Source organism: Amblyomma maculatum, unplaced genomic scaffold (genome assembly GCF_055883805.1).
Source record: "Amblyomma maculatum isolate TAMU_Amacu unplaced genomic scaffold, ASM5588380v1 scaffold_19, whole genome shotgun sequence".
NCBI classification, from domain to species: domain Eukaryota; kingdom Metazoa; phylum Arthropoda; class Arachnida; order Ixodida; family Ixodidae; genus Amblyomma; species Amblyomma maculatum.
In genome coordinates, this window is record NW_028146744.1 from 10,221,263 (window position 1) to 10,248,395 (window position 27,133).

The 27,133-nt window shown below is 47.5% G+C and overlaps 1 protein-coding gene across 3 annotated transcripts in view; it reads left to right on the forward strand.

Moving 5' to 3' along the window:
• LOC146171668 (uncharacterized) overlaps positions 1–26,258 on the forward strand; it is a 56,830-nt gene extending 30,572 nt beyond the window's left edge. Inside the window, exons 1-3 of one of the 3 annotated variants that reach the window (XR_014702831.1) lie at positions 3,996–4,104; positions 8,825–8,944; positions 25,998–26,014. Coding sequence is in view for 1 of the 3 variants with exons in the window: in XM_084586432.1 (XP_084442558.1) it covers positions 8,825–8,944; positions 25,998–26,186 (309 nt within the window). In the remaining 2 variants the exon portion in view is untranslated. Of the gene's footprint in view, positions 1–3,995; positions 4,105–8,824; positions 8,945–25,997 lie in introns of those variants that run through there. The other 2 variants (XR_014702830.1, XM_084586432.1) reach the window with 2 other exon arrangements.
• Positions 26,259–27,133: the final 875 nt, after the last annotated feature.

Genomic DNA, 27,133 nt, shown 5'->3' on the forward strand with positions numbered 1-27,133 from the left:
GATTGGATGGAAAAAGCTGACTGACGCTAGAAATGTAGCAACATTGTCGTGTTCCATGATTTTAGAGCATACACTAGTTAGCGAAATGGGTCGATAATTACCTGAAGATGATTGATCACCTTTTTTGGCTGCGATGACCTTCTCAATTGGCCAGTCAAGCGGAACAGAGCCAGTATCAAAAGACTGCTGAAAAATTAGTGAAAGAATAAGACTTGAAACATATTGTTACGGAGCACAGTATCGAGACGACGATGATGTGCTGGTGTGAAGTAGGGAAGAAGACGACGCTCAGGTTTAGCTGGCTTCGTTCTGTGGTGTGTGGTATGCATCTAACAGTGAACTAGCGTTTACCGTTGTGTACTTTTCCTTAACAATATTACTGTTTTTCAAAGCTTTGGAATTAATTCCGCCGATACCGCAGGAAGATGAACATTTAAGTGAATTGATAATATTGTTACGTGGCGGAAAGCGATGACAACAGGAGAACAGAGGACAGAGAGAAGATGCTCGATGACAGTGAGATGACATTTAATGAATCTGTGTGTGGGCCTAGCGTGCGCGCTCCTGCCCGCGCCACTGCCTTCTTCCTCCTTCGTCCGTAACAATATTAACAACTTCATACAGTTGAATGTGATGCTGTCCATTGGCGGATGTGGCAATGGTGGAAGGTTGGAAATATCATGAGTGCACCTCAGAAATAGATGGTAGGATGGTTAGACAGGATACTGGTAAACTGTCTGAGGGGATGAAATATTTGGTCAAAAAAAAAACAAAAGGTGGGACCCTCCTACCAAAAAGACAGGATAGAACTGGCAGAGCTATTATAGCTAATCAACAGGCGTAAAGTGCCCAATGTAAAGCGCTATATGGAGAAAATTGAGCATAGAAAGAATGGCAGTAGCCTAAACGCAAGAGAACACTATGCGAGGCAAAAATTTTACCTATACGCTCTATACGGAGAAAATTGAGCATATAAAGAATGGCAGTAGCCTAAACGCAAGAGAACACTATGCGAGGCAAAAATTTGACCTATACGCTCATTGATAAGGTGGGCAACGCCATTACCAATATGGATGACATAGTCATAGCAGGCGAACAGTTCTGCATTCATCTATACAGTAGCCGAAGTAATCGGGACAATGATGAGAATAACAGTAGTGCAGGACAAGCAGATGTTCAATCAATAACAAAGGACGAGTTTAAGACAGCTATAGAAAGTGTGATAAGAGGGAAAGAAACTGGGTAAGATTAGGTAACTGCTTATTTTTGAAAGAGGGTAGGGATATTGCAGTACAATTATGTGTGCCATGACTTGAACAGCACCGAAATCTGTGAAGGACGCTAACTATATATAAATTTGCTAAAATAATCACTAATAGAATCAGGACAACCTTCGACTTCAATTGACCACAGGATCAAGCAGGTTTTTGGTAAAGCTTCTCTTCATGATAGTATCCATACTGTGAAACAGGTGATAGAAAAATGCTCTGGATAGAATTAATATAACCAGCCCTTTGATTACGCAAAAGCATTTGACTGGGTCGAAAGCTCAGCAGTCATGCTGACATTGTAAAACCAGGGTGTAGGTGAGCCACATGTGAAATTGCTGGGAGTTATCTATAGTGGCTGCACAGCAACTGCATATACAGTGGAAAAAATACTTTTATATTGGAGCAGTTTATGAGATAGGATCGGGTAAAATGACCTACCAGAATCCGGTTCCAATATACAGATTTCGCCCTGCTATACTTTCCTATTCCTTTCCTAATGCGATATCAGCATTATCAGTATTGTCATTTTCTCAATACTTGATACATTTGACTAAATGAAATATGCAAATTATGTACAATTGCTTGATGTAATTGGCAGCAAACAGTACAGAATTATCCACCTTCATCCCCTCCCTTACGGCGCGGTTCAGGTGTCCACAGAGCAAGTGTGACAGATACTGCACCTTTCCCTTCCTACGAACCAACCAACCACCCATCCACCCACCCATCCACCCACCCATCCACCCATCCACCCACCCATCCACCCATCCACCCACCCATCCACCCATCCATCCATCCATCCATCCATCCACCCATCCACCCACCCGTCCGTCCGTCCGTCCGTCCGTCCGTCCGTCCGTCCGTCCGTCCGTCCGTCCGTCCGCGTCCGTCCGTCCGTCCGTCCGTCCGTCCGTCCGCGTCCGTCCGTCCGTCCGTCCGTCCGTCCGTCCGTCCGTCCGCGTCCGTCCGTCCGTCCGTCCGTCCGTCCGTCCGTCCGTCCGTCCGTCCGTCCGTCCGTCCGTCCGTCCGTCCGTCCGTCCGTCCGTCCGTCCGTCCGTCCGTCCGTCCGTCCGTCCGTCCGTCCGTCCGTCCGTCCGTCCGTCCGTCCGTCCGTCCGTCCGTCCGTCCGTCCGTCCGTCCGTCCGTCCGTCCGTCCGTCCGTCCGTCCGTCCGTCCGTCCGTCCGTCCGTCCGTCCGTCCGTCCGTCCGTCCGTCCGTCCGTCCGTCCGTCCGTCCGTCCGTCCGTCCGTCCGTCCGTCCGTCCGTCCGTCCGTCCGTCCGTCCGTCCGTCCGTCCGTCCGTCCGTCCGTCCGTCCGTCCGTCCGTCCGTCCGTCCGTCCGTCCGTCCGTCCGTCCGTCCGTCCGTCCGTCCGTCCGTCCGTCCGTCCGTCCGTCCGTCCGTCCGTCCGTCCGTCCCGTAGGAGCACTCGAGCAGACGACGCTCTGGCGCGTGATTCCTCTGAGCAGCGCCACCAAGCGACAAATAGTGGATATATTGTCTAAACAAATAAGAACATATTTAAAGCCCACCGTTCCCGTCGTTTTGGTGGCGCAATTGATTAACACCACGCATCTCTTCACTGATGCCACTTAAACATGCGTTCGACTCCTGTGTTTTATTGTTTTTTCTGAATATTTTTTTTTCAATTGTCTTCACTGTAATTATATTCTGCCTTCAGTGAGCGTAGGTTACCTTTAGGTTGCGTTTATAGACACCTTTAAGTAACAATCGGTATGACAACAGTTACACTAAGCAATTACCTTTCCCACAATCATTTCATGCCTCAGTGAGTGTATGTTACCTTTAGGTTGCGTTCACTGACATCTTTCAGCAACAATCGCCCTTTACAGTGAGTGTATGTTACCTTTAGGTTGCGTTCACAGAGATCTTTCAGCAACAATCGCCGTTTAACTCGCTGAAAGCGTCGTCTGTTCCAGTGCGCCTATGGGATATGGTATGGCAATACGCTTCCCGGTGTGGTCAGGACAATGAGGGCTGCAAATGTCGGTCAGCGAGTGTACCGCAGGATGACGGCTTCACTGCGCTGTGTTTCTTGCAATGCCGTGAAGCTGCTCATATTGACAACATCGCCGTTTATCAAGAAGTATCGGTTAACTTTTAAGCATATATACCACTCACGACAAGCGGTAAGTTTGAAAAGTTGTGCTTAGACGACATAGGCACGCCATGGGCACGCCGCGCGGGCTCATCTTGAACAGCGTGTGCTTTCTTTAGAACGGTGCGTAGTTTTTTTATTGCTTGAGGTTTAACGAACGCGTACTAAATAATTTGAAATTGTTATTGAATTTTATCATAGAGTTCCGTATGCTTGCATAACCTGCACAGAAATAATTTTTTTTTTTTTTTGCAGTTGCTAACAGGCTTTTTAAAATCGAAACCAGAAGATATAGAAGTTCAGTATTCATTATTCGGTACATGTAAGAGTAATACACCTGTTGTAGTTAATATTAATGCACGACTAGAGTACGCAGATTAGCATAGAGTTAATATACAAACTCGGCAGCTTAGGCCTCTTTTTCAATGCGTACATATATAGATGCACGGCATTTCGTCTGCACGTTATTCCATGCTGGGGGCACTGAAAAGTTCTTATTAATGAAATATTGGTGTGCGTTTTGAAAAGCATTTAAAGCGCACAACTAAATTAGATAAGGTTTTCTTTTTCGTAATGTGCTTGCGTTCGCCGCTAGGAGTCTCAACAGCGCTTAGTAAAATGGCCGCGTCCGTGCTGCTTGCGTTACGTATCAAAACATGAAGGAAAGATTAATGAAAACATCGCAAAGAGTTGTGAAGACGTCAGCCTTGCTAAAGGTAATTAAACTCTATGTAATAGCAACTCATGCACTGTGTGTTATAACCACACAATTGTTCGTTACCGGCCTTGGCTGATTTCAAGGCACGGCAGGGCAGCTGTAGTCTGGTGCGTGGGAAGGCGGACGAATGCTGTTTTTACTTCAACGTTATGTACCAGAGGCTGTTTAAGAAATAGTGGAAAGTGAGCAGTTGACTGTAAATGTTTCGCGTGATGTGAAGGCTTCAATTTTCAGCACACGGTCATTAATATCAAACGTCAGGCAAGACCATTGACGTCGAGCATTGATGTTTCAGTAACAAGTGTGCATTGGCTCTGCTGTCTCTATGTTACTTAACGCTGGAGGCTATGCGGACATGAACGTCCAGCATCTAGTTGGGCTACGCATTACAGCGAAACAGTATATTACCATTGTAGCGGATGAAATGGCCCGAATGCGACCATCTAGACAACCTCGTATTGAGAGCAATGGAAAGCGGTACGCCTAAGAGTGTTGCGACAATTATAGGCATACGTCGTACTAATACCGCAATCTAAAGCTCCCCAACCATTGTGGCACTCAGCATTTGTGGTCTTTGATCTATTGCGCTGAGCCAGTAGGTAAACGACAAATCACCCAACCAAGGTATCGCGGAGAGTTTCAGACTTTAATGATACTACTATTTCCCGTTTGAATTCCGTTTTTCTGTTTCATTGACCAAGCCAAAATGCAGGTGATCCAAGCTTAAGGCCCCGCGACCCATTCAGTTCTCAGCAGCAGATGAGATTTGTAGTCGGGTACCGAGAGAGGGGTGTGCAGATTCTCTGGTTCCGGTAAAAACGTCCTCGGAAAGAAGGTTCCCGGAATAAATGTTCCCGGAACAAACGCCCCCGGAAAGAAAGTCCTTTTTTTTTTTTTTTTGCGAAATAGGGGAACATATCCCCAAACGAGTGCAATCAAAGTAACGTATCGTAATCTCAGTCTTTCGCCTGCCCTGGAGATTGGCTTCTCTGGGATTAAATGCTCGGAAAATGGGTGTTTTGCCTAACATAGTGTGAAAAACGGCCGCAAGCGAGCCTTTACATGATGAATTAGCAAGAGGACACTAGTGTCGCCCCTGTTTGCTTATTTGACCTTGCATCTCCTTTTGTGATTTTAGCTTGAACCTGATTTGAATTTTTTGTGTATGTTTCTCTGCGTGTTTTCTCGTTCCACATGCTGCAGCAGCTCATTGTGCTATAAAGGCGTAGACTATGATTATACATGTCGAGTTGCAATAATCAGTGCGGATGCGCCCCATATCAGCATACATTATTGCAACAACAAAGATTATGGCAACGAGTAGTGGTAGCGTAGTGTTTTATGGCTTGACCTGCACTACATTATCGTGGCATGATCTGGTGCTGACCAGTAGCCTCGTCTTTGTCTTGTTGCGCGCTGACCACCGGCTTTGGTGGCAGAAGCGGGGAAGGGCGTTTCAGGGTGGTCATCCTGATTTCCCTAGTAAAGCACTACTGGTAGTGCAGCTAGAATTTCGTACCGTGGACACCAGAACGGTTGACCCTCATCACTGAAAGATCTGTAAGGGTGTTTCAGTAACGCTTTCTACTGTGGGCGGTTACTCAAGGCTACTAATTAGGCAATCACAGGACCCAGATACTATACAATGCTTACATCTACTATCAACAGTTATTAACGTCAGCGCAGAATGCAACAAAAGGTTCATTTTTTTGCGAAGTGAAATTTGGAAGGTTATATTCTATGGGCAAAATTCGTCCTTGAGGATGTTTTCTCCTAGGAGTTGCTTCATAAGGGGCCCTTTCATCCAGGTACGGTTTTTCTGGCACCGAATTTTCCGGGGACGTTTTTACCTACACCAGCAGATTACCTTGCACCCATGATATCTGTATGTACAATAGAACAGCTTATCTTAAATCTCCCTGTCACATCATGCTTCATGGTGTTAATGTAATCCAACATATTGCCAGGGGGCGCTCAGAGTGAAAGACGACGTTGAAGTGAATCGGCTCCGGACTCGCGGGACGTATCTAAACCTTGGACCGTGTGATTCTACCTGTACCGGCTCTGTTAATCTAGCCCCAGTCGCCAACACCGTGACAAATCTGGTGGAGGTCAGGTCTGATGTCCCGTACCCCTACGCTAAGCAGGAGTGCTGGTCATATATTCGAGGAGACGCCCGTTCACCGCACTAGCCGCAGGCAACGAGGCCTACCACCTGAGTTTTCCCCCTCGGGCATGACTACCAGTAGCCACGACGTCGTCGCAATGCCTGGCGCGACCCCCACCTACGTGACGTTGCAAAACCCCCGCGTCCCAAAGACCTTTCACGGGGACACCTATGAAGACGTCGACGACTGGTTGCAGCACTACGAAAGGGTAGCTACATTCAACCTCTGGGATGACGCCGCACGGCTTCGAAATGTATATCCCCAAATGTTCCTATCCCCATGTATCACCCTGTTCACATCCATGACATCGCACCTGAGGGCCTTCCCTACCTCCCAGATCATCTCATTAGCCCTCAGTACTTGGTGTGCTACATACGGGCCCTGTCCCTTGACTGCCGGCACTGTGCACAGCACTATGTGCACATTCTCAGCTGTAGCCCGTAGCTTCGCCACCCCTGTTCTTATCTGCCTGCCTAGGTTTTGTCCCCTGTTCTTTAGCACGTCGTTTACTCCGGCATGGATGACTACCAGATTGTCTCCTTCTCTATTTTCCCACAGCATATCCCTTGTCCTCTCCACTACCTGCCCAAAACACTCGCCCGGCCTGCTTTCCACTTATACTTTCTCAGTAAACTTCACTGTCTTTAAGACTGCCTTTTTAATTCTCGTGACATTAGAGCTCCCTACCACCCATACCCTCTTGCTGCCGGCTCCTGTCTCTTCCCTGTCAGTGGTATCCAGTCCCTGCTGTCTCGACCCCTGTGTCCCCTCTTCCCTCCGGTTACCATCGGGGCTCGTGTCCCCTAGCGCCCTGTATAGACCTTTTCACGACCCTTGGAGAAACTGGTTTGACTGGGCTGAGAACCAGGTATGGGGGGGGGAGAATCCGCAGCTTTTTCCTGTGTTATGAGCACAGCCCAGTCTCCAATATGGCAGCGCCCTTTGGCCAATTTTGAAAAGGTCTATACATGGACTCGACAGCACCGGGTCGAGTAAGCGTCGAGTAAGTGAAGTCACCATTACTCGACCCGATTGGTGTCTACACGAACTCGCTTTCTAGCGAGTAAGTATCGCAGCGGCGCGTAGCGTCGAGATTTGTAGTTATTGTGCAAGTTTCTTACTCGTATTTGATTCCGTTTCCTTTTACTATTGAGAGCTTCGATTATTCTTTTTTATCATTGATGAGGGCTAAAAAGCATTCAACTTCGCTGACGCTCATCGCCACTCCGGTTGCTTTTTAATCCCAGAGTTCGCCATAACTCGACTCGCTGACTCGACAGCGTCTACATGCTTTTAGACAAGCGAGTCAAGCGAGTTAACCTACCCCCTGCAAGCGAGTTAACGCGACCCGCTCCGCGGCTATTTTACTCGACCCGACTGCGTATTCATGAACCCGACAACTGGTTTTTTACTCGACAGGCTTACTCGACCCGACTCTGTCGAGTCCATGTATACAGGGCTCATGATCGCTACATTCTCCCTGCGCGCCCCCTGTGACGCGTCCGCCATGAATAATGCCAGTGTTGCCTGGATTTTTGCTGGACAGCCGCCCTGAATCCCTAGCAATCCCTAGGTCGGATTGTCCCTAGTTGGGGGCACGGCGTGCCGGCGAGCCACCGCTCATCGCCCGCCAACCGCCCTGCCTGGGGTTGCCGCCGGTGCCGCGGCGGCGGTTTGGTGCCGTGGCTTTTGTTGTAGTAAACGAGGGACGGACAGGTGCGATCGAACTGACTGGTGTGCGCGCCATGAACAACCCTGGCACATCTGCTGCGGCTTCGGTACAGAAAGGTTAGTGCCCGGTCTGTGAAAAGATTTGTTTAGTTGTAGACAAAGCATGCCAATGAAGGTGCCGCCATGTTCAAATTTTAGCTGCCCCATTTGCGTACAATGTTCGTGGTTATATGCTGTCCGCTTACCGTTCTTATTTGTCACATACTGCAGGGATTTGTGCCAAGGTATGCACTTACAGCACGCGCCAATTTAGCACGGTTGAAGGCGAGCACTGCACTGTCTTATGATGCTGCTAACTGGCGCTTGATGCTTTGTCTTCTCTCAACCAGATACTCACGGCACTCGTCAGTGATTAGCTGCTTAGGGCGACGAAGCTCATTTTATGCTTTTTTCGTTCTTGGCCCAGCTTCTCCATACGCTGTTCGTTTTGATCACATCCGGGTGAAATACTTGCCTATGATATCGCTCGAGCATCACTAGCTTGAAACTAGTGATACATATTGAGCACCAAAAGCTCGAAACTAGCACTGAACCTTTTACAGCCAAAAGCGGCAGCTATATGGATGATATCCTGCATACCCTTGATGAAATTTTACCTAGTTTGCGTCGGGTACGACAAAAGGATAAGCTCTGTTGAGGCAACAGAAATGATAACGTAAATACCGTTTAGACAACTCCATTGTAGCACGGAGACCACGTAGCGGTGCTGCAAAGTAATGAACTCGCTACTGAACTCCCCTTATGTGTGTGTGTTTTTTTTCCTGTACCTTTAGTTTCTTACACTCCTTACTAGAGCCCTGCACGGGTTGGATTTTCCAGCCCCTTCCCTGGCCCACGTTTGAAGACCATCCCGGGCCCATGGTTCCAAGCCCATCGGCAATGATTACATGTCCCGGATCCGGCCTGCGCTTCCACGACGGCCCGAGCCAAACCTGCAAAGTAAGTCTGAGCAGACGCCTTAAAAATTGCTCAACTAGCACATAACAATAAATCAAGATGAGAGACAAACCTTGTAAAATATTCTTGGTAGAGAAGGGCACAGTTAAAGCACCGACAGAAGCAAAGGCTTGGTGAAGAATATTTTGATCAGACATTTTATGTAAAGCTATCTAGCACAATGTACATTTAAAAGGTATGGATTACGGACATTTTAACTATGACTCCTTATAAACAATTGGCTCTTGGTGCAAGTTCTTTGCTTAATCACCTACAAAAAGACTGCCCCTGGCAACTTTGCCCCAGGAACATGTGTGGGCAAGGGCAGAAAAAAAACGAAATTTACATATTCATTGAAGAAATCACTGCCACATTACCACATCTCTGTGGAGACAAAAAGCGGTAGTGTCTGTTCATTGTGCATGTATATGTTATTCAATACGTAAAGATTCCTAAAGCAATAAGCTCTTATCCTACAGCATTTATTGTAGCGTAGAGACATTCTTTTGGGGGGGAAGGGGGGGGGGCAAAGCAGACAGTCAGAATTTTTATGAACAGATGGCTGCCTGCCGAGCAGTCAATTGAAGGTCCTTGTCCAGGGGCTGTTATGAGGCTTCAAATGTCCAGCCGTTAGCGGTAACACAAAGGTTAGAAGCTACCCTCTTGCTCACTGATTGCTGAGAAATCCTAAGCTGATGGTGTTGAGTACTCCAGTAGGCACGTGCTCAGGGGTGTGAAACTCCCTATACCTCCCAGCGGCCACGAATTACAGACGCTAGCGCCAAACTCCCCATTATAGGATTATAGCGGGAGGGGGCGCGTAAAAAATGGACTTGACGGGGGAGGCCGTGTAGCAGACTGGTCCAAAAAAACGGTGCGCTGAAGGGGGTGTGAGTAGGTTGCTTCAAGCAGCGCGGGTCGCGCGCTCACGTGCGCCCGTGGATTTTCTACCGCATCATCGTTCTGCCGCGGCGCGACCGGCTCGCGGCAGGAACAGTGTGATGGAAAGAAAAACCACAAGCATAGCGCTCTCGAGGGCGCAGGCGCTCGCGAGCAAGCTTACCCGACCGCAGCAAGAAATAGCACAGAGAACAGCAGATATCGTTTCTCTTTTTTATTAACTGCACGTGAAACAGAAAATTAAAAGATGCGACAAGGTATCCCTCAGACACACGCACTTTACATAGCTAACAGTTTACAGTAGTGTTCTGTGTTCTGCGCTAACATTGTAATCTTGCACGCTTGCTTTATCACTACAAAAGAACCCAGTTTGCCGGCACTGCTTCTGCCAGCATGTGTACAGTTGATATGAAATTAAATAAATGATGCACATATTCATTCTACGCATTCCATACCATCAAAGCAATGTAGAAACATGAGCAAATACCTGCGTTCTAGTTACCTAGTTTGGTATTTGATGCAAGTAATCACATGTCACTGTGCATGATTAAAAATTTACACTACCCTTCCTGGAAGAACCGTCTTCTTCGAAACGCACGTCTCTCCACAGTACATGAAGGTAACAAGTTCAACAACACGAAACACAGCGGATATCGCCGACTGTAATGGCCAGCACAATCAGCAGACGAGATGGGTCCACGGAACTGGAGGTGCACGCAGACAAGTCTCTCGTCTCACGAAGGGGCGAAGAGCCAGCAGGAATGAGATGCACAGAGTAAAAGAACCGCGACGAAAAATCGCAACTCGCTCGCATTCAAAACGAGCGGAGTCGTAACGGCTGCAGCGGTTCACGCGAGGACGAAGCAAGCCACGCAGCGCAGTCGGCGGCGCCGTCAGTGCGAGGGGAAAATTTAGGCGCGAGGGAGAAGTCCTCCTCCCAGCTTTTTCTTTCCTCCTTTCGCCCCCGCTTGGGAGAATCCGCCTTTTGCGCGAGGATGTGGCGCCATCATGCGGGAGCGGGCGGGAAACACATTGAGCGGCAGTGTAGCAGACGACGCGAAAGCGCACCATACGAAATGGCCACGCCAACGCTGGTAGAAAGCGAAAGCTTCCCCCCTTTTTTGGCCTCGGAGCGAAAAGTAGTGACAGTGATTGCAGCATATCATGTTCACGCAGTATGGGGGAAGGTAGAGCGTTTTCACAATCCACTCATAACGCACGTACACATATACTATCTTCGTATTGTAAGAGCGTGTAGTGCGGGCCGTGTTCGACGTGACAGAATGAGACGCTCTCAGCGTGCAGGTTTTCGGCAGACAGGAGAGGGTGGGGGCAGAGAGAGAGAGAGAGGGATCTCAAAGGGCAAAGCAGCCAGGGGTTTGTTGATGCTGCAGAGCTAGGTGGAATCGTCTCCTGTGACTTTGAGCGGCGCATATGCGCGGGGTGTCTTGAGTTACCGAGCACAATGCGGTCACCGCGGCGCCGGCATGGTGCAATGGGCGTCGCTTCCTCCTCGCGTCATCTACAACCGTGCAGCTATAGGATTTCATCCACGAAGATCGGCAGAGGGGCACATATACACACCCCGTGAAAAGGGCATTGTCCCGGCCGGAATGCACACCTGCAGGAAACGCGCTGCATGTTTCTGGCAATGGATGATTCAGAGCTGTAGCCAGTTTCTGGCCTCAGGAGTCAGAACAGATGTGATCGCAGTGGTGAAAAGGTTCTCGGTGCGCAGAGAATGGTCATTCTGTTGTGAAAGGATCTCCAACGTTCATTTCTGCCTCCGCCACGATTTCTGCAGAATCAACAACTTGGTGACACATGTGAATCTCCTACATATCGGATGCGCATCTCGGTCAGGAACCAACCCTGTTCTACGTCCAGAGGGATCCACTCTGCAAGTGAACGAGCATGAACCCTCCAGGAGACTCATTTATTGTGCCGGGTGGTTTCCTTGCCGTTGCAAACGGTTGGACGTAGACGACGATTATCAAGCTCCCTAACGAAGTGCATCTGATTGCGTACACCAAAGGAACAAAATCTGGATGCTTTGGCGTGCACGAAGGCGAGCCTTTAATTTAAAAAAAAAAAATACTGTGCGTTGTGCAAGAGTGTCAAGTGCGTCATATGCGCCGAGCGGCAAAAACACAGATACTACAGGTATGTATGCATCTAAACAAAATATGCATAATGAAAAGTACCTACTGGAATTTTCGCCCGGGCTGTAGCGCACCAGGGATAGCTGCAATGAGGATTTTTTCGGTGCGTGATTGCTTTAGTTGCGCCGGGGCCTGAAGGTGATGTATTTTGTCCTTTCTTTTCTTTATGTGCGAAAGGGCTAGGTAGCTTAGATATCACAGGCGGCTCTGTGCGCTAGGCCGTAATATTTAGCATGTTTTATCGTGACTGCCTAACAAGAAAAAAAACACGGCGTTTTAATGCACTGCCGTTCGCGAGCCTCATGACCAGCTCAACCACTCGGCTCGCGAACGGCGGTGCATCACAACAAACGCCCAATTTTTCTTTTCTTTTTAGTCAGGCGGCAGTCGCGATAAAACATGCTAAATATTACGGTCTAGCGCACACAGCCACCTGATATATGCGCTACCCGGCCCCTTCGCACATAAAGAAAACAAACGACAAAATACATCGCCATCAGACGCGCCGAACAAATGCTCATTGCGGCTATCACTGGTGGGTTACAGGCTTGGTGCAAACTCCGGTAGATACTTTTCATTATGCACATTTCCCTTAGATGCATACATACCTGTAACGAAGTGTTTTTCGCACAGTCGAGAGTACGCAGTCGGTTGCTAAGGTCGGCCATTCGCATCTTGACACTTGGTGGCCCTAATTGTAGCTTCACGTCGTTGTTGGCCGCGGCTCGGCGAAGGAAACCTGAAAAACCGCGTCTTGCATCTTGGCGCGCTTAGAGAGTGGCAACCGTACGCGGCAGATGTGGTTGGCATCGCTTTGCCAAGCCTGTGACGGCCACCGTGCCGCCCGGTGCCGCCAGCCCCCATGCACTGGCGGCGCCGAGAAACGCCGTCGACGCCACTCAATGTGTTTCCATCGGTCGCCGCTACGACTTCGCGCATGCGCAGAAAACTCGCGCAAAAGGCGGATTAGACGGGACGGAAGTGCCCCTGACTTTCCGCGGCCTGACGTGCTTATGCAAACGGGCTGTGTCATGCATGACAGGTCACAGCACTTCATAACACCTCCATTGTAGTACAGTTCGCTATCGAGTTTTGAGCCTTTTCTTTCTAACTTTTTTCACTTGTGTCATTGAATGCAGCCCGGCATGTTCGTACTAAATTACTTGGACAAAACACAGATGGGCACTGATTAAACTCTGTTTACAAATGAGCTTTCTCTCATTCTCTGTCAACATATGTACTAGTAGTGGTTTATTCATAAACCACTGGAATGATTTTAGTGCTGGAATTCCATCTCCAAAAGAAGCCATACACAGCTTTACCCAGCCTGGCCTGGTTCCGCCACTTCAAGCTGCAAGCCCAGGCCTGCATGTCAAGCCTGAGCCAGGTCCAGACCCATAAAAACGGCAATTTTCCAGCCCGGCCCAGGTTTTCGGGCTGCCTGAATTCATGCTCTGCTCCATATACTGTTGAAATTATTTGCCGAGAATAAGTTCTCAGCAGGCAGTACTTTGGTAATCTTTGTTAGGAAGAAATTACATGCCATAATTTTTTTGCCCTGGAAACTTGGGTGATATCTGGATTACACGACTACCTCAAAAATATCACCCAGACGTGTCCCTTGCCTGCAGTCGCTTGCTGTACAAACAGCATTGCAATTTATTTGCTGACACTATGGCGCATGTAGTGCGAAACAAAAGGAGGTCATTATTTGCTAAAAGATGATTGTGAAAGTATGAAAAATTTCAGTCACTGCTATTTTCATGGGAAAATGTCGCATGGCCTTGTATAGCCAATTAGGGCCAATTGATGAGAAATTTTTGCTTAAGATTTCTGCCAGCAGAGTAGGCACTGCTGTCATTTCTAATAGCTATTTCATTTGCAGCGGCACCAACATGTTCTGTTGTCTGTGTTTTGTGCACCCATATTCTGTTCGTTGCTTTAAAACATTTCTGGGTAAGTGCAGTCGAGACCGCGAGCATAGTGTTGGGCGAATTCACCAGGCGGCATGACAAAAGGAGGCAGTGTGGTGTAGAGGAATCCACTTGTGCTTGTGACAGAGACTGCAACCATGCCAGACAGGTTGCCAAGACATCGAACGAGAAGCCAGACTAGCCTATTGCTGAGCTTACCAAATGCGGAATCAAGCCAAGACTGAAGCGGCAGCTACAAATGCGGCACCGGCCGATGGCTAATGCTCTTGACTTGGTTCAAAGAGAGCTGAACCTCTACAATTTTTAATATTTCATAACAAAGGCTTCAAGGATTTGCCTCAAGTGATTCCAGTAGCCCTGCATGCACAAACCTTTGTCACGGATACACCTGCAAGAGACAAATAGTGGCGCGTAATTGCTCCAAGCGATGTTCTCTTTGTTTTCCTTTTTAACTTGATACCATGAAAAGCACCCTGTGTAGCAGCACCTGCTGACTTGGTCATGTCATGTGGCCTTGTGATGTCACACAACCTGACGGACAGTCATTGCAGTGCTGCGTCACCTTCCTGCCACTTGCCAGATACATGCCCATAATTTTTCATGGATGCCAGATTTTCTGCAGTATGGGACCCATCAGAATATTTTTTGTTGCCAGAATCCAATAGTGCAGTGTTTCGTGACTTTTTTGTCGCTTGTCCGGCAGCAAGAAACATTTATTGCCCAGATATTTCGATTTGAAGTTGCAGAGGTCTTTTTTCCTTCCAAGGGATTTAGACTTGGGAAAAATACCTTATGTGGTGTACTCTAGCGTCGCTGCCCTGCAGATGGCAAACTGATGTGCCAGTAAGGTCTGTGCATGCACGCTGGGACAGCAGAAAATACAGAAATAGAAATATTACGAGATAGTTTGGCAGACTCCTATGCTTATCATAGATATGAGACATCGGTGACACTATCAACAGCCAGCAAAAGCATTCAGCACACTTGGGATGCAATTGTTTAGCGGTGAGTGAAAAATATGTGTAAAAAATGCAATTGCACTACACAAGTAATGTAATGCGAGAGGTCTCAGCTGTTCGTGTGGCGCAATGGCTAAGACATTCAGTTAAAACTCCAAAGGACTTAGGATTAAATCCCGTTCGAGGCTGGTTTTTTTTATTTATTTATTTATTTTTTGTCGCTTTTTTTTTTTTTTTTCCTTAAGCACCCATGCCATTTTAAATCTTACTTTTTCCAGCCTTTCTTTTCTTTCCCAGCTCCACTCGGGTCAGTGCAGGTTTATTCTGCCCAGTAAGTTACAACGTATGGTAATCCTGTGTGCATTTCATACCAGATTTTTCAATAGAGAAGCGCTTACTGAGGCATGAACTTCATCAGAGGAAAACTGCTGCTCCGCACTTGTAAACCAAAGCATGTATATTAAAAATGAAACCATGTGGGCATGCCAAATGCATAGCTGTGACTTCAAAGAACCAAAACATACCAAAACGAAACTGACTGCCTGTGGCACTGCCAAGCGCAAATTTTTTTTTTGGCTTCCAATATTTAGCCTGTCTTTTTGCCATTTTTGAAACAAAAGTTAACAATTCAAACATGCAACAATAATACATGTTAGGCAGCCTCCGGGATCCCTTGCATGTCATTGTGCATGCATTTGCGATTTCTGTATTTCTGCAATGCCTGCATTTCTGTTCTCTTTTTTCTACCTTATAAGAGTTTTGTTTTCAGCGAAAGTGGTGTTTTTGTGATTAGGAGCCAGTATACCATCGCTGCAAGCTTACTTTTTCTTGCACCTGAAAACTTCAAACACAAATTGAGAACCTGTAATTTCTCTTTTTTTTTTTGCTCACTGCGTGTTCTTTGCGAATGATGAATTTGACCACTTGCTTCACGAGGGAAGGCTCGAGGACGTTGAAGCTACTTTGATTGCCCGTCACTAGGCACAGTTATACACTGGGTGCATGAGGCATTTGAGGTTACTACTCCTTATCGCCATAGACACCAGCAGGCTCAGCATATGTATCTAGGCATGCGGCTTCTTGTTAGTTGACCCCTTATCATTTATACTGCGCAGTTTGTTGAATAATGGAAGCGTACAAGTTGACGCAGGAAATGAAACACCATGCAGTCCTCATCGCACTGGCCGCGCGCCACAGCGACTTGGAAATTGCCAACTTTCTGAATGTAGCAAAGTCTTTCGTTAACAAGGTGCGAACAGAACTGATGTGCTGTGACGGTGACGTGGCATCTGTGGCGAAAAGGAAAAAGCACACTCAGTGGTCAGACGTCGTCAGAACACCTAATTTTCTTCAGAGGCTGCTAGTCATCGTGAGTGACAACCCAGAGAAGTCAATGCGGGCCATTGCAAAGGAGCTCGATGTCGCAGAGTCAGCTGTCAGGCTTGCTGTGCACGAGGACGTGAGGTACCATTTCTGTGTCATGAGGCGGGCGCAATTTTTTTCTGGTAAAGCTCGGAAGAATAGTCTGCTCTGGTCCAAGCGCTTGCTAGGCAAGCTGAAGAGCCTGGAATGCTTTTTTTTCTTTCAGATAAAAAGAACTTCGATCAAGACCAAAAAGCTAATTGCCATAATGAAAGATGGCTTTACGGAAGCGCTAATGAGGTGCTGACAGCATTGCACACAAAAATTCTGTCTGTGATGGTGTCAGTAGCCGTCAGCAACAAGGGTGATGTCATGCTGCCGCACTGTTTTGCAGAAGGACTCCGCGTTAATGCTGCCGAGTACGCAGAGGTGCTTGCCACCGTTGTGAAGGCCTGGACTGATACTGTTTTGAAAAAAAAAAAACTCGTGTCTTTCAGCAACATTCGGCTCTCGCCCACACCGCCTGCGTCACCCACGAGTGGCTGGCCAACAACTTCCAATAGGGAACCAAAGCTGGAGTTTGCTCCGCGACGCCAGCGCTCGGTTTACAGCGGAGCGGAGAGGAACTACAAAACCTACGCGCATCCGCGCCCGCGCTGCGCGTGGCTGTCTGCGGAGTCTGCGCAGCCCGCTCGCTCGGGAGCGCGTGCTACATTCAGCCGCGCGTGCACGCGGAGCGGGAGAAGGAGAGTGAGGACGAGGGGGGTTGGTGGCGCGTTCTCGCGCGCAAAGCCGGCGCTCTTTGCCAGTGGGATTTCTTAATTTTGCTTCTTTCTGTGCCCCGGCTGACATAGAGGCTGGCTGGAGGCATGTTTTTTATGGGTGCTTTTGAAAGCAAGAAATTATGATTAATTGATCGCCAGACATTGTTTTCAAAGAGCGCTTGTTGGCAGGCTCAGACATACATAAAAAAAAAAAAGAAAGCGAATTCGCTGCTTGGAGGCCGGAGGCAAACGACAGGTATCTTGAAGGACTTGAGGCGGCACCTCTTGATGCCTCTGTCCATGTTCACAGAGTGAAGGGTCCAGCCTTCGAGTGCTCCTTCCTTTCCCTTTGTAACTGGTCACTTGAAAGGGGCCTATTCAGCTCTTTTGGGACAAACGTTTTAGGCAGTGCTGCCGGCGCCGTGGGGCCTGTTTTCGGCGCGTTTAGGATGCGTTCCCTACAAAGGCACAAAGCATGCCGCCTTACCCTTTGGTTCCTGCCGACACCGGCCAGGGGAAGTTCACTGCTGCAGCGCTGCCATCCGAAATCAATGACCTAGCTACCGTTAACGATGAGGGGTTTCTTAACGACCTGGGTCATTCCCCAGAAGCCGAGGCATGCCATTTTTGCGGCAGTTTCCTCTCCACGAGACGAACAGCGAGGAAATGTCTGACGACTTTCCATGCAGACGGGGACATCTCTCCACGGAAATCTTTGTCTTCTTAATTCCACTGTTACGCTGCGCAATTCCTAGTTCAGTTATCTCCTATAGCGAACGCACAGTTTTGAGCTCCCGAAGCAGGATCGCGTATGAGGATAGGATGATTGACGTAAAGTGATCGCATTAATGACGAATATCTGTTTCTTGAAGCCGACCCGGTTCCACGATGGCTGCTTCAGCACCGCCAGTTAGAGAAGTACGACACACGAATGGTACGAGAAATCCCCCCCCCCCCCCCCCCCAAAAAAAAAGAAAAAAGAAAGGCCCACAACCATCCCATTACTTTTCCACACAAGCTTCGCGAAAAAAGTGCGCCGTCATTATTTTCCTTCTAGTTCTTTTCTTTCTTTTTTCTTCCCCCCCTCATTGTTAGAGCGCGACGGTGGCCACAATGCGGCCGGAGGAGGAGAGAAACAACCGAGCGCGCGCGCGCAAACACGTGCTGGAGAGCAGCGCGGAGCAGACGACAACATGCTTTTCTATGCGGCGGCTAGCAGACGACGCGGCCGGGCTGCGCGTAGATTTTGACGGGGTCTCCATGGAGGGCGCTGACGCACAGAGCGGCGCAGCGCCCCCTGGCCCAGGTTTTCTCCCCTATAACCACATCACTCCCAACTTGTGGCCTCCTAGTTGTCCAGATTTGAATCCACTCGGCATCGTTGAGAGAGAAGCGGACAAAAGGCCACATAATACAAAAAGCTCTGAAGGTCGCCACTGCGAACTCAATGGGCAGTACCTCTAAGAACCACCTGATCCGTGCATGCAGCCATTTCCGAAGCCGAATTGAATTGGTTATTGCTGCAAGTGGCGCATTCATTGAGTAATGTGAAAATAAACAGTAAGAGAAATATCTCCTAAAGTTTGGTGAAAATATATATCTGCTGGAGATATTCTCTGCCTGAAGCCAACATTGCATCCTCAAATGCCTCGCGCACCCGGTATATTGCAAGATATGTGGCTCGAAAGTTCTGACACAAATCAAAATGCAGTACTTATTCTGTATCTAATTTTGAGCAAATTATGTGTGCGAAAAAGAAAACGAATTCATCTCAAATTTTGACCACCGAGGTCTTCTTTATACGTCTGCAGAGCTTGCAAAGCTCGTAAACACGCTGGAAAATTCGATTTTTTTTAAATTATTTATTTCATTTCAATAATTGAGATTAAGACAAGCAGCATTCATAATTTTGCTATGTTTTTGAAAAGCCCAGAGGTTCCCGAGCCTGGATATTCTGCCCATGACAAAAAAATTACTCTTCCAGATGAGGTTCTGTTTTTATGTGACGTCACTAAACTAAGAGCAGAGCTCTAAACCAGAGCAGATAATGCACTTGAAGGTGAGGAGATGGAAAAAATTATGTTCTAGGGCTCTATTTAATGACTCTGCCCGCATCTTGTGTATTTTCAAATTTAGCAGCTTAATTCATTCACGTGCTCGTAGTTCAGTGTATTTCAGTGACATTTTCATATAATTCTGTAGTGTTTCTTATGTTGGTACCATATGCTTGAACTATATTCACTTAAAGGGCATGACAGCTAAAATTTGAGCATAAACTGATTATTGCATTTCACTCCGTTCACGTTGATTATAAATCCTCGAATTTGAGATTTCAGTGCAGTAGATAGTTTAAAATGAATTTTTATTATTAATAGCGAAAGCAGCTTTATGGTTTGGCAACCTTGGGCGCTGACGTCGCACGATATCATCCCCATGTTTTCTGCTATTCATAGTGACTGCGGCACTCTTGCATGCATGCCGTGGATTGTGGTCACTAAGAGCCTTTTTCTTTCTTCAGCAAAAATATTTCATTCGCATATTATTTTTACTTTGGCAAGCCTTCACTATAGTGTGCAACCTTAGCGATCCTTGGACTTGTTTTGGGCTTCGTCTAGAGATTGTCGAGAAAGCCAAAATAGATGTGCTCATGCTGTATTATTTAAGCATACAATTTGAAGCACATTATTTTTATGTTTTGAGAGTTAGCTTGTTTAGCAACAAGCGCTCCCATATATAAAAAGGCACATGTCCAACATTTCCTTCCTGGTCTTAAATCGGCCACCAATCAGCAACACAGTTGATATGAATCGAAGTTCGGTTTACATCCGGCTTCTGTTTTGGTGAGCAGTCAAGGTCGACAAGTCTCGTTCTGAACGAGGCCAATTTGGGAAAGCGACCCACGGGTTGCCTTTGCAAGTGTGAACATCGGTCAATCTGAGCGGTTCCTTAATCGCACACCCTTTGCAATCCTTAATCGTGAATGGGCCTTTAAACTGCACGCTGGTGACATGTTGTTTACAGTCAGTCCGCAGTAAAACGTCTTCAGAACACAGCGGGCCTGTTTGTAAGCAGCACAATTTCTGCTGCCAAGAAGGGTAGAAAGGCCTTTATGACTTATTGGAGATTTAATTGACCACATGCTCTGAAGTTTCTTCAAAAAGTCGATATTTCTGCTATAAAACATTAACATTTCTGCTCCATAGCTGTTTCAGAACGTCTGTCCTGCTTTCTGCTCCATTTAGCTGCTCCAAAAAGCATATTTGCTTGCTCCAAGAGCTGCTCTAAACACCTATTTTGGCCACGCACACATGGTACTGCTTTTCACGAGCCCCTGTCCAAAAGTGCTGGAAGAAGACAATAACGATGCTATTTTGGGGCCTATTTCATGCAAGTTCAGCACTCAGACTTCGACTACCTTGAAGGAAAGTCATCCTTGCTGCTTAGAGTGTTCAAACGTGGACTAGCCTCCCTTGCGCTTTATAATGGCGTTCGCACCCTGACCGCCTACTTACTTGTCCCTGTGGGCATTCTCGATGAAATCCTACAGGCCCCTCATGATGAGCCCACAGCTGGGCGTCTTAACTTTATTTTACTCTCAGTCGCATTCAGGTTAAATAACATGGGCCCATATTGGTCTCGTCTATCTGCTAATGTCACGCACTATGTCAGGAGTTGCTGCGACTGCTGACGACACCGAACACTGCTAACAAGACTGCAGGATATACAACCAAACCAATCACTTGCGAGGCCATTCCAACAGATCGGCATGGACTTACTAGGTCATTTCCCGACATTGAAATCTAGCAACAAGTGGATAATACTAGCAACTGACTACCTGACTCGCAACGCCGAAGCAAAGGGCCAAAGGCTTCTTCAGACTAATTATCGTTGTAGAAAGCGAGAAGCACATCATAATATCCGTCGTGTAAAAAACCCACTTCTCGTTGTCCGTGGCATTGTCCTCCTTGCATGCATTAGCAGTCAGTCGGCCTGAAAGTTAAGCCGATGTAACTAGTTTCTCGTTTTAATGTCAGCACAGTAGCCCACCACGCTGTTGCTGCCGGCTAGAAGCGGAGAAGCAGGTCAACTCCATTCCACCTTGTGTATGGCAGGGAGCCCGAAAATTCCGAGAGCACTGTGGAATCTACACTGCAGAAGTGCGAAAGGCTGAGCGTTGCTGGTGCACACGGTGCATCACGTTTGCTCTCATTATCATTATCAACTAAATGCACCGTTATCATTGCTAATGTCGTCATTGTCATATCACTAATTGCAGCGTCATTGTCAGCGCTACTATCGTCGCATGTGAGACAACCGCTGTAGTGATGTCGGCACCTCGGCAATGGGAGATTCTCCTCCACCGGGCGGGCCCCGATGCGCCCACTTGAAGCCCATATACAACAGCCGTGTTTCTCCGGAGACAGAGAACCGGGACGGTAGGAATGCATCGCTCTCCGGTTTCGCATGTGTCTGCAAAGAGCGGAACTTCTCGGAAGAAACAGCCAGACTAAACATTGCTAACGGCGGGCAATACCCCCGCGGGGAGAGGCGATGATCTCGGCTGTCTGCCGCGTGAAAGTAAAGCGTACGCGAGTGACACGGCTCGTAAAACAGAGAGAGGGAGCGCTGCACGTCGGGGGGCTACGCTCTGGCGGGGAGGCAACTCGAGTTAGAACGGAGCCGCGTCTGTGAGCAGTCGCTTGGTTTGAAGCTCCCGCGGTCGCCCGAGGGCTCCGCATATTTTACGGGCAGTCGTGCGCGCCTGGCCCGATTTTTAACGGCTTGCGAGCCGTGAGTGTACCGTGCGCGGTACTACTAGTACGTTGCGGCGTACTGCGTAACAGTTAGTCTTTTGTGTGTGTGTTGTATTATGTCCAAGGCAATCAAATACACGCCTGTTGTGCTATCTTGAACGGCACCGTCTGCTGAGTACCTTCTTGGAAGCCGCTCTCATCCACGAGCGGACACCCAAGCACAGAAGAGAACATTACTACCGCCAAGCTTGCCTTGCAGCGCCGGCTGAGCACTTTGCCATAGATGGTCCAGCGAGGCATACAAGTACATCGTACTCAAGTGCTCCAACACCAGATGGATGCTTTGAACGCGAAGGTTGGCAGAGGAGTACGGAATTCCATAAGCCGGCCTGTTGGAGATATTCCAGCTTGCGTGGAGAGAGCAGATCCATAACCAGGTTTGAGAAGCAGAAATGAAGAGATGGCACAGCGAAGCACGGGCAATGTCATCCCTGGCGGTGGACTCCAGCACAAAACACACGATCGATAATGAGAACATCTATGACAACACACGAGACAGCGGACGGCAGCGGGTTACTCTGCGAGGCACGGAGTGGTTTTCTGCGCACAAGTGGTCCAAGTGCGACGCAGCCGATAAAACCATACAGCATGTTGTGATCGAGTGCCCGAAACTGTGGCCCTCCCCCCCTACAACTGCGACATCAGCACTGATGGAGACTCCTTCGACAGCACTTGGTCTGCAGTCGATGTCACCACCCAAAGAGCACACCCTGGGTAGGGCAGTAGAGGTGACAAAGCACCGCCTTGACTGGTGGCGTAAACGAGAAGATTGTTGAAGGACTGACCCCTTCTTTTTCTTCTTTTCTTTTTTCTTGACTTTTGGCCAATGCACAGCAGTTGGTATAGTTTTTGTTCTTTCTCTACTCCTTTATTTATTGGCCTAATGAAGAACTCTGTGATCCCTCACTACAAAGGAGAGTGGCCGCATCAGCATCATGCAGACAAGGAGAATTATAATGTGTTTTAACTCATCCTCACGATAGACAAGGGCCCGCCGGGGTGGCGCAGTGGTTACGGCGCTCGACTACTGTTCCCAAGAATGCGGGATCGTAACCGGGCTTCGGCGGCCGCTTTTCGATGGAGACGAAAGCAAGGCGCCTGTGTTCTATGCGATGTCAGTGCACGGTAAAGACCCCCGGTGGTCGAAATTTCCGGAGTCCTCCACTACGGCACCTATCATAGCCTGAGTCTGTTTGGGATGTTAAACCCCGCAAACCAAACCAAATCACTGTAGAAAAGATTTATGTGCAGTTCACGATCCCGGGCGTGGCGCAGTTGGTTAAAGCTTAGGCTGGCGATGCGAGGGATGCAGGTTCGATTCCCGGTGGATGCAGGATTTTTATCTTTCCGATGACATTAGTTTCGGTTTCAGGTGATGTCATTTGATTGAAAGCTATATTGTGACTGAACGAACGCAGACAGTATGAGCCATTAAAGCGCAGCTGCATCACTTTTTGAGAATTCTGCGACATTAAAGAATTTGACTCTCCATAAGCTGTCGGTAATGCTTGCAAAGTGTTTGTGTGCTATCTTTAAAACTGATGAAGTAATCAACGATTACAATTCGAGCTTCTCCTCACAGCACTGAAGGACTGCGTAGAAGCTTGATATCACGGACGGTAATATTTTTTCTTTTCGTTACCTTCGCCCACATCATGCGGTGCCTTTTTTAATGCCATCAAACAATGTTTCTGGGCCTTCAATTTTGGTAGCCTTGTTTTTACTTCTTCCAACCAAGCCATTCTATGCGGGAAACATACCGGTGCCGTCAATGATGTCATCATGTGCACCCCATGCGTCGCTGTGTGGTGAGGAGAAGCTTGATAGCTGAAGCGGTTTAAATTGCTATTTGCGCCATTGTTTGAAATGCTAGCGCGAAGATATCTTGCATGCTTAACCTGGAACCTGTAATCATTTGATTCCTTGAAACTCATCAAAATCTACAACCGGTGCAGTTTCCCTTTAAAGGCTTTTGCCTTAATACAGCGCTCAATGTCATGCTGATGCCACATGTAACGGAAAAGGACAGCCTCAGTGTCACTGCCTACCTTCAGCGTGCAGAAGCAGCCCGACGACTCGCCCAGCTGCGCATAAAAAGCCAGCAAGGCACCAATGCCTAACGTAACCTACAATGACAATGAAAATTACGAGCCAGCAGACCGACTCTAGGTTTGGATGCTGAATCACCATCGTGGATTTAATGAAAACCATAAATTTTATGCTGCTGTTTCCGCAAATCAAGTTCACTCATCTAGATGAAATGGGCTATGGAATTGTCCCCAGATGCTGCTGACAGGACCCCAGGGGCGATACATGTCCAAAAATTGTATGTTGTGTGCCTAAAGCCCTATTATAACTGATGGGCACTGTGTTTATATTTTGCTTGATGTTTATTTTTGCCTACCTTTCTATTCAATGTAGAGCATTGGGCCGATGCTTCTTTGAGGGGGAAGTCATACCGCAAAGCTTTGTTTTTTTTTTTTTTTTTTCACGCTTTATGCCACCTGGACGCAGCTTTTACTCTTTTTTGTTGTACAATGATGATGCACAGAGATTTACCTCGAATAATTGCCACAACACAACACTGCTTCTACATTGTTCTTGATCATTGTACTTGGCAGGTTTACCTCTGTTTCTTTGTTGCCTTTAAACTCAGCACTGGGCATTCTGTTGTTCGATGACCAGTGCCTATGTCGTGATTGGCACCTTGTTGCAACGAAATAAACTCTGAAAGTGAATCCAGTGTGCAGATAATGCTGTCAGAGTACTGAGTTCTTTTTGGCTGATAGTAAATGATGGAATAAGAACACATGGTTGCAAAGAGCATATGTAGGCTCTTGAAGAAGTTACCTGTGCTCCTTCTGCCATTAGCTTGTTAATCGGTGTGATGAACCACTAGTTTAAGAAACACTATTACCAACCACATTATTTATTAAAACCCAACGTTTCGCGACCAACTCGGTTCCTTCCTCAGGGGCGACTAAAGTTTGAGGCCTGCAGTAGTAGGCAGCGGCCTATGCATAGCCGATCTGAAGAAGAATGGCTATACACGCGCCTTTATTCCAATGTGCTTCCCACCGTCGAGCTAGCAGGACAAGAGGGTCGGTCAGCACGCAAACGACGAAGCGCCCTCGCATTGTGCTCCCATATGTGGCGGGCACCAGTGAGGCGTTTGCACGCATCCTGCGCAAACACGTCTGTGTGTCGCACAAACCTACCTCAACAGTCTGCCGTTTTCTGCCGCAACCAAAAGACCATATTCCCAGAGAAAAATAACCAGGCGTTACTTATAAAATCTCGTGCTCTGCCTCGTATATCGGCGAAACAAAAAATCTCTGTCTGCGCATATTGCAGCACAAAAACGACGCCCGGCAATTGAACTCGAAAAGCAACCCCCCTCGCCGAGCACTGCGAATGCGCCGACCACAAAATCGCCTTTGACGAGGTGAACATACTTGATGTGGAGACCAATCCTTTCAAAAGACGTCACGTCTTTTTTCGGTTCATCCGGCTGACAGCTGCAGCAGTGAACAAGAATCCGGGGACGCTACCCTGGCTCTGCTACACAATTGGACATCGCCACGTGTGCCTGCTACTGCGGGCCTCGAACTTTAGTCGCCCCTGAGGAAGGGACTGAGTTGGACCTGAAACGTCGGGTTCTAATAAAAAATTTGGTTGGTGATGGTGTTTCTTAAACTTTTGTTTCAAGTACCCAACCAGGCGGAGTTACACCAAAGATGTTCTCGTTCAAGTCAATGAACCAATAGGAAAAGCTTTAGGCCTTTCCAGTGACAGGCATCGTAAAGAACCAATGAGTGCGGAGGACAAGTCTATTTTCCATGTTTAAGCCCTGTCAGAGCCTCTATGAAGGCACACAAAGGACCACTTGATAAGAAGTTATCTAGCTCATTTTGGATATGTTGACATTCATCCAGCAGTAGTTATGGCTGACTGCATGGCAGTGTAGCCTAGCCTCTGAAATCTGCTTCCAAAAATTGATGTCAACATGCGCAGTTTACTTGTGCAATCCGCTGGTGTTGGCAGTACCTGTATTTTTTTTTTTTTTTGTATTTTGTATTTTCCAGTCTACAAGAGTTCTGTTTCTTGCTGTCTTTTTTTGAGACTCACTTTTGACAACTTGGAAAATCTTTCTTTTTGCAGAGTTCAAAGCCTGGAAGGACCATATGGAAATCTGTGAAGTGGCTCATTTTGTTAGTGGCAGGAATGGCTCATCTGCATACCATGCAGGGTTTTGCAAATGCACATCTGTTTGTTAGCAGACTGAAAAATATGAGGGCTAAGGAACCTGTTCCACATCATGTTCAAAATAGGCTGTGCTTATATGCCTAAGCTGCTTCTGACATTGCCATGGTGCTTTTGATTTTGTATACAAATGCTATCTGAATAAAAGGTGCCTACGTATTTTGTATGTTTAATGACATTGTTAATGATGGTCCCCAAGATACACAGCATTTAATTGATGCTAATCATATGAAGTTAGCTGCACGTTAACCCTGTAACCACCAAGTCAGTCAGTTCAGGCGTTCAGTCGTGTCCGACTCTTCGTGACCCTATGGACCATGTCACGCCACGCTTTCCGGTCTCTCACTATCTTCTTAACATCACATAGCTTCATCTGCAATGCCTCGAGAATGCCATCTAACCATCGCGTTCGCTGCCTACCCCTTCTCCGGCGACCCTCAACCTTTCCCAACATCAAATCTTTCTCCAGCGACTCCTCTCTTCTCATCAGATGACCAAAGTAGCTGAGCTTTAACTTTAGAATTTGACCCTCCAATGAGCAGTCAGGGTTTATGGTCGACAATATCGACTGATTTGATCTTCTGGCAGTCCAAGGAACTCCTAAGAGTCTTCGCCAGCACCACAATTCAAACGCGTCAATTCTTCGGCGGTCAGCCTTTTTCACAGTACAACTCTCGCATCCATACATCACAACTGGAAAGACCATAGCACGGGTTAACTCCCAAAAAACATACTAACATCGCCAAGTTTAGTTGTAATGTTTTTCATACCATTCTAATTCTAAAAAGTTTCCTTCATTAGTAAAGCATGCTGTCACTTCGCCATCTTTTCTTTTTTTTCTTCTTCTTTTACCACTTTATGCACATCGCAAACGGGGTCAGAGTAACTGTCAGGTACAAATACTAGATTGTCAGCGAAGCTGCTGCCTGAACTCTTTACGAAAGAGCTCTTTTTTGTTGAGGCATCACCGCCACCGGCACTCTTTGTGTGTGGCACTATCATAAAATGACTTTTGTCATGCCAAAAATGTGTGC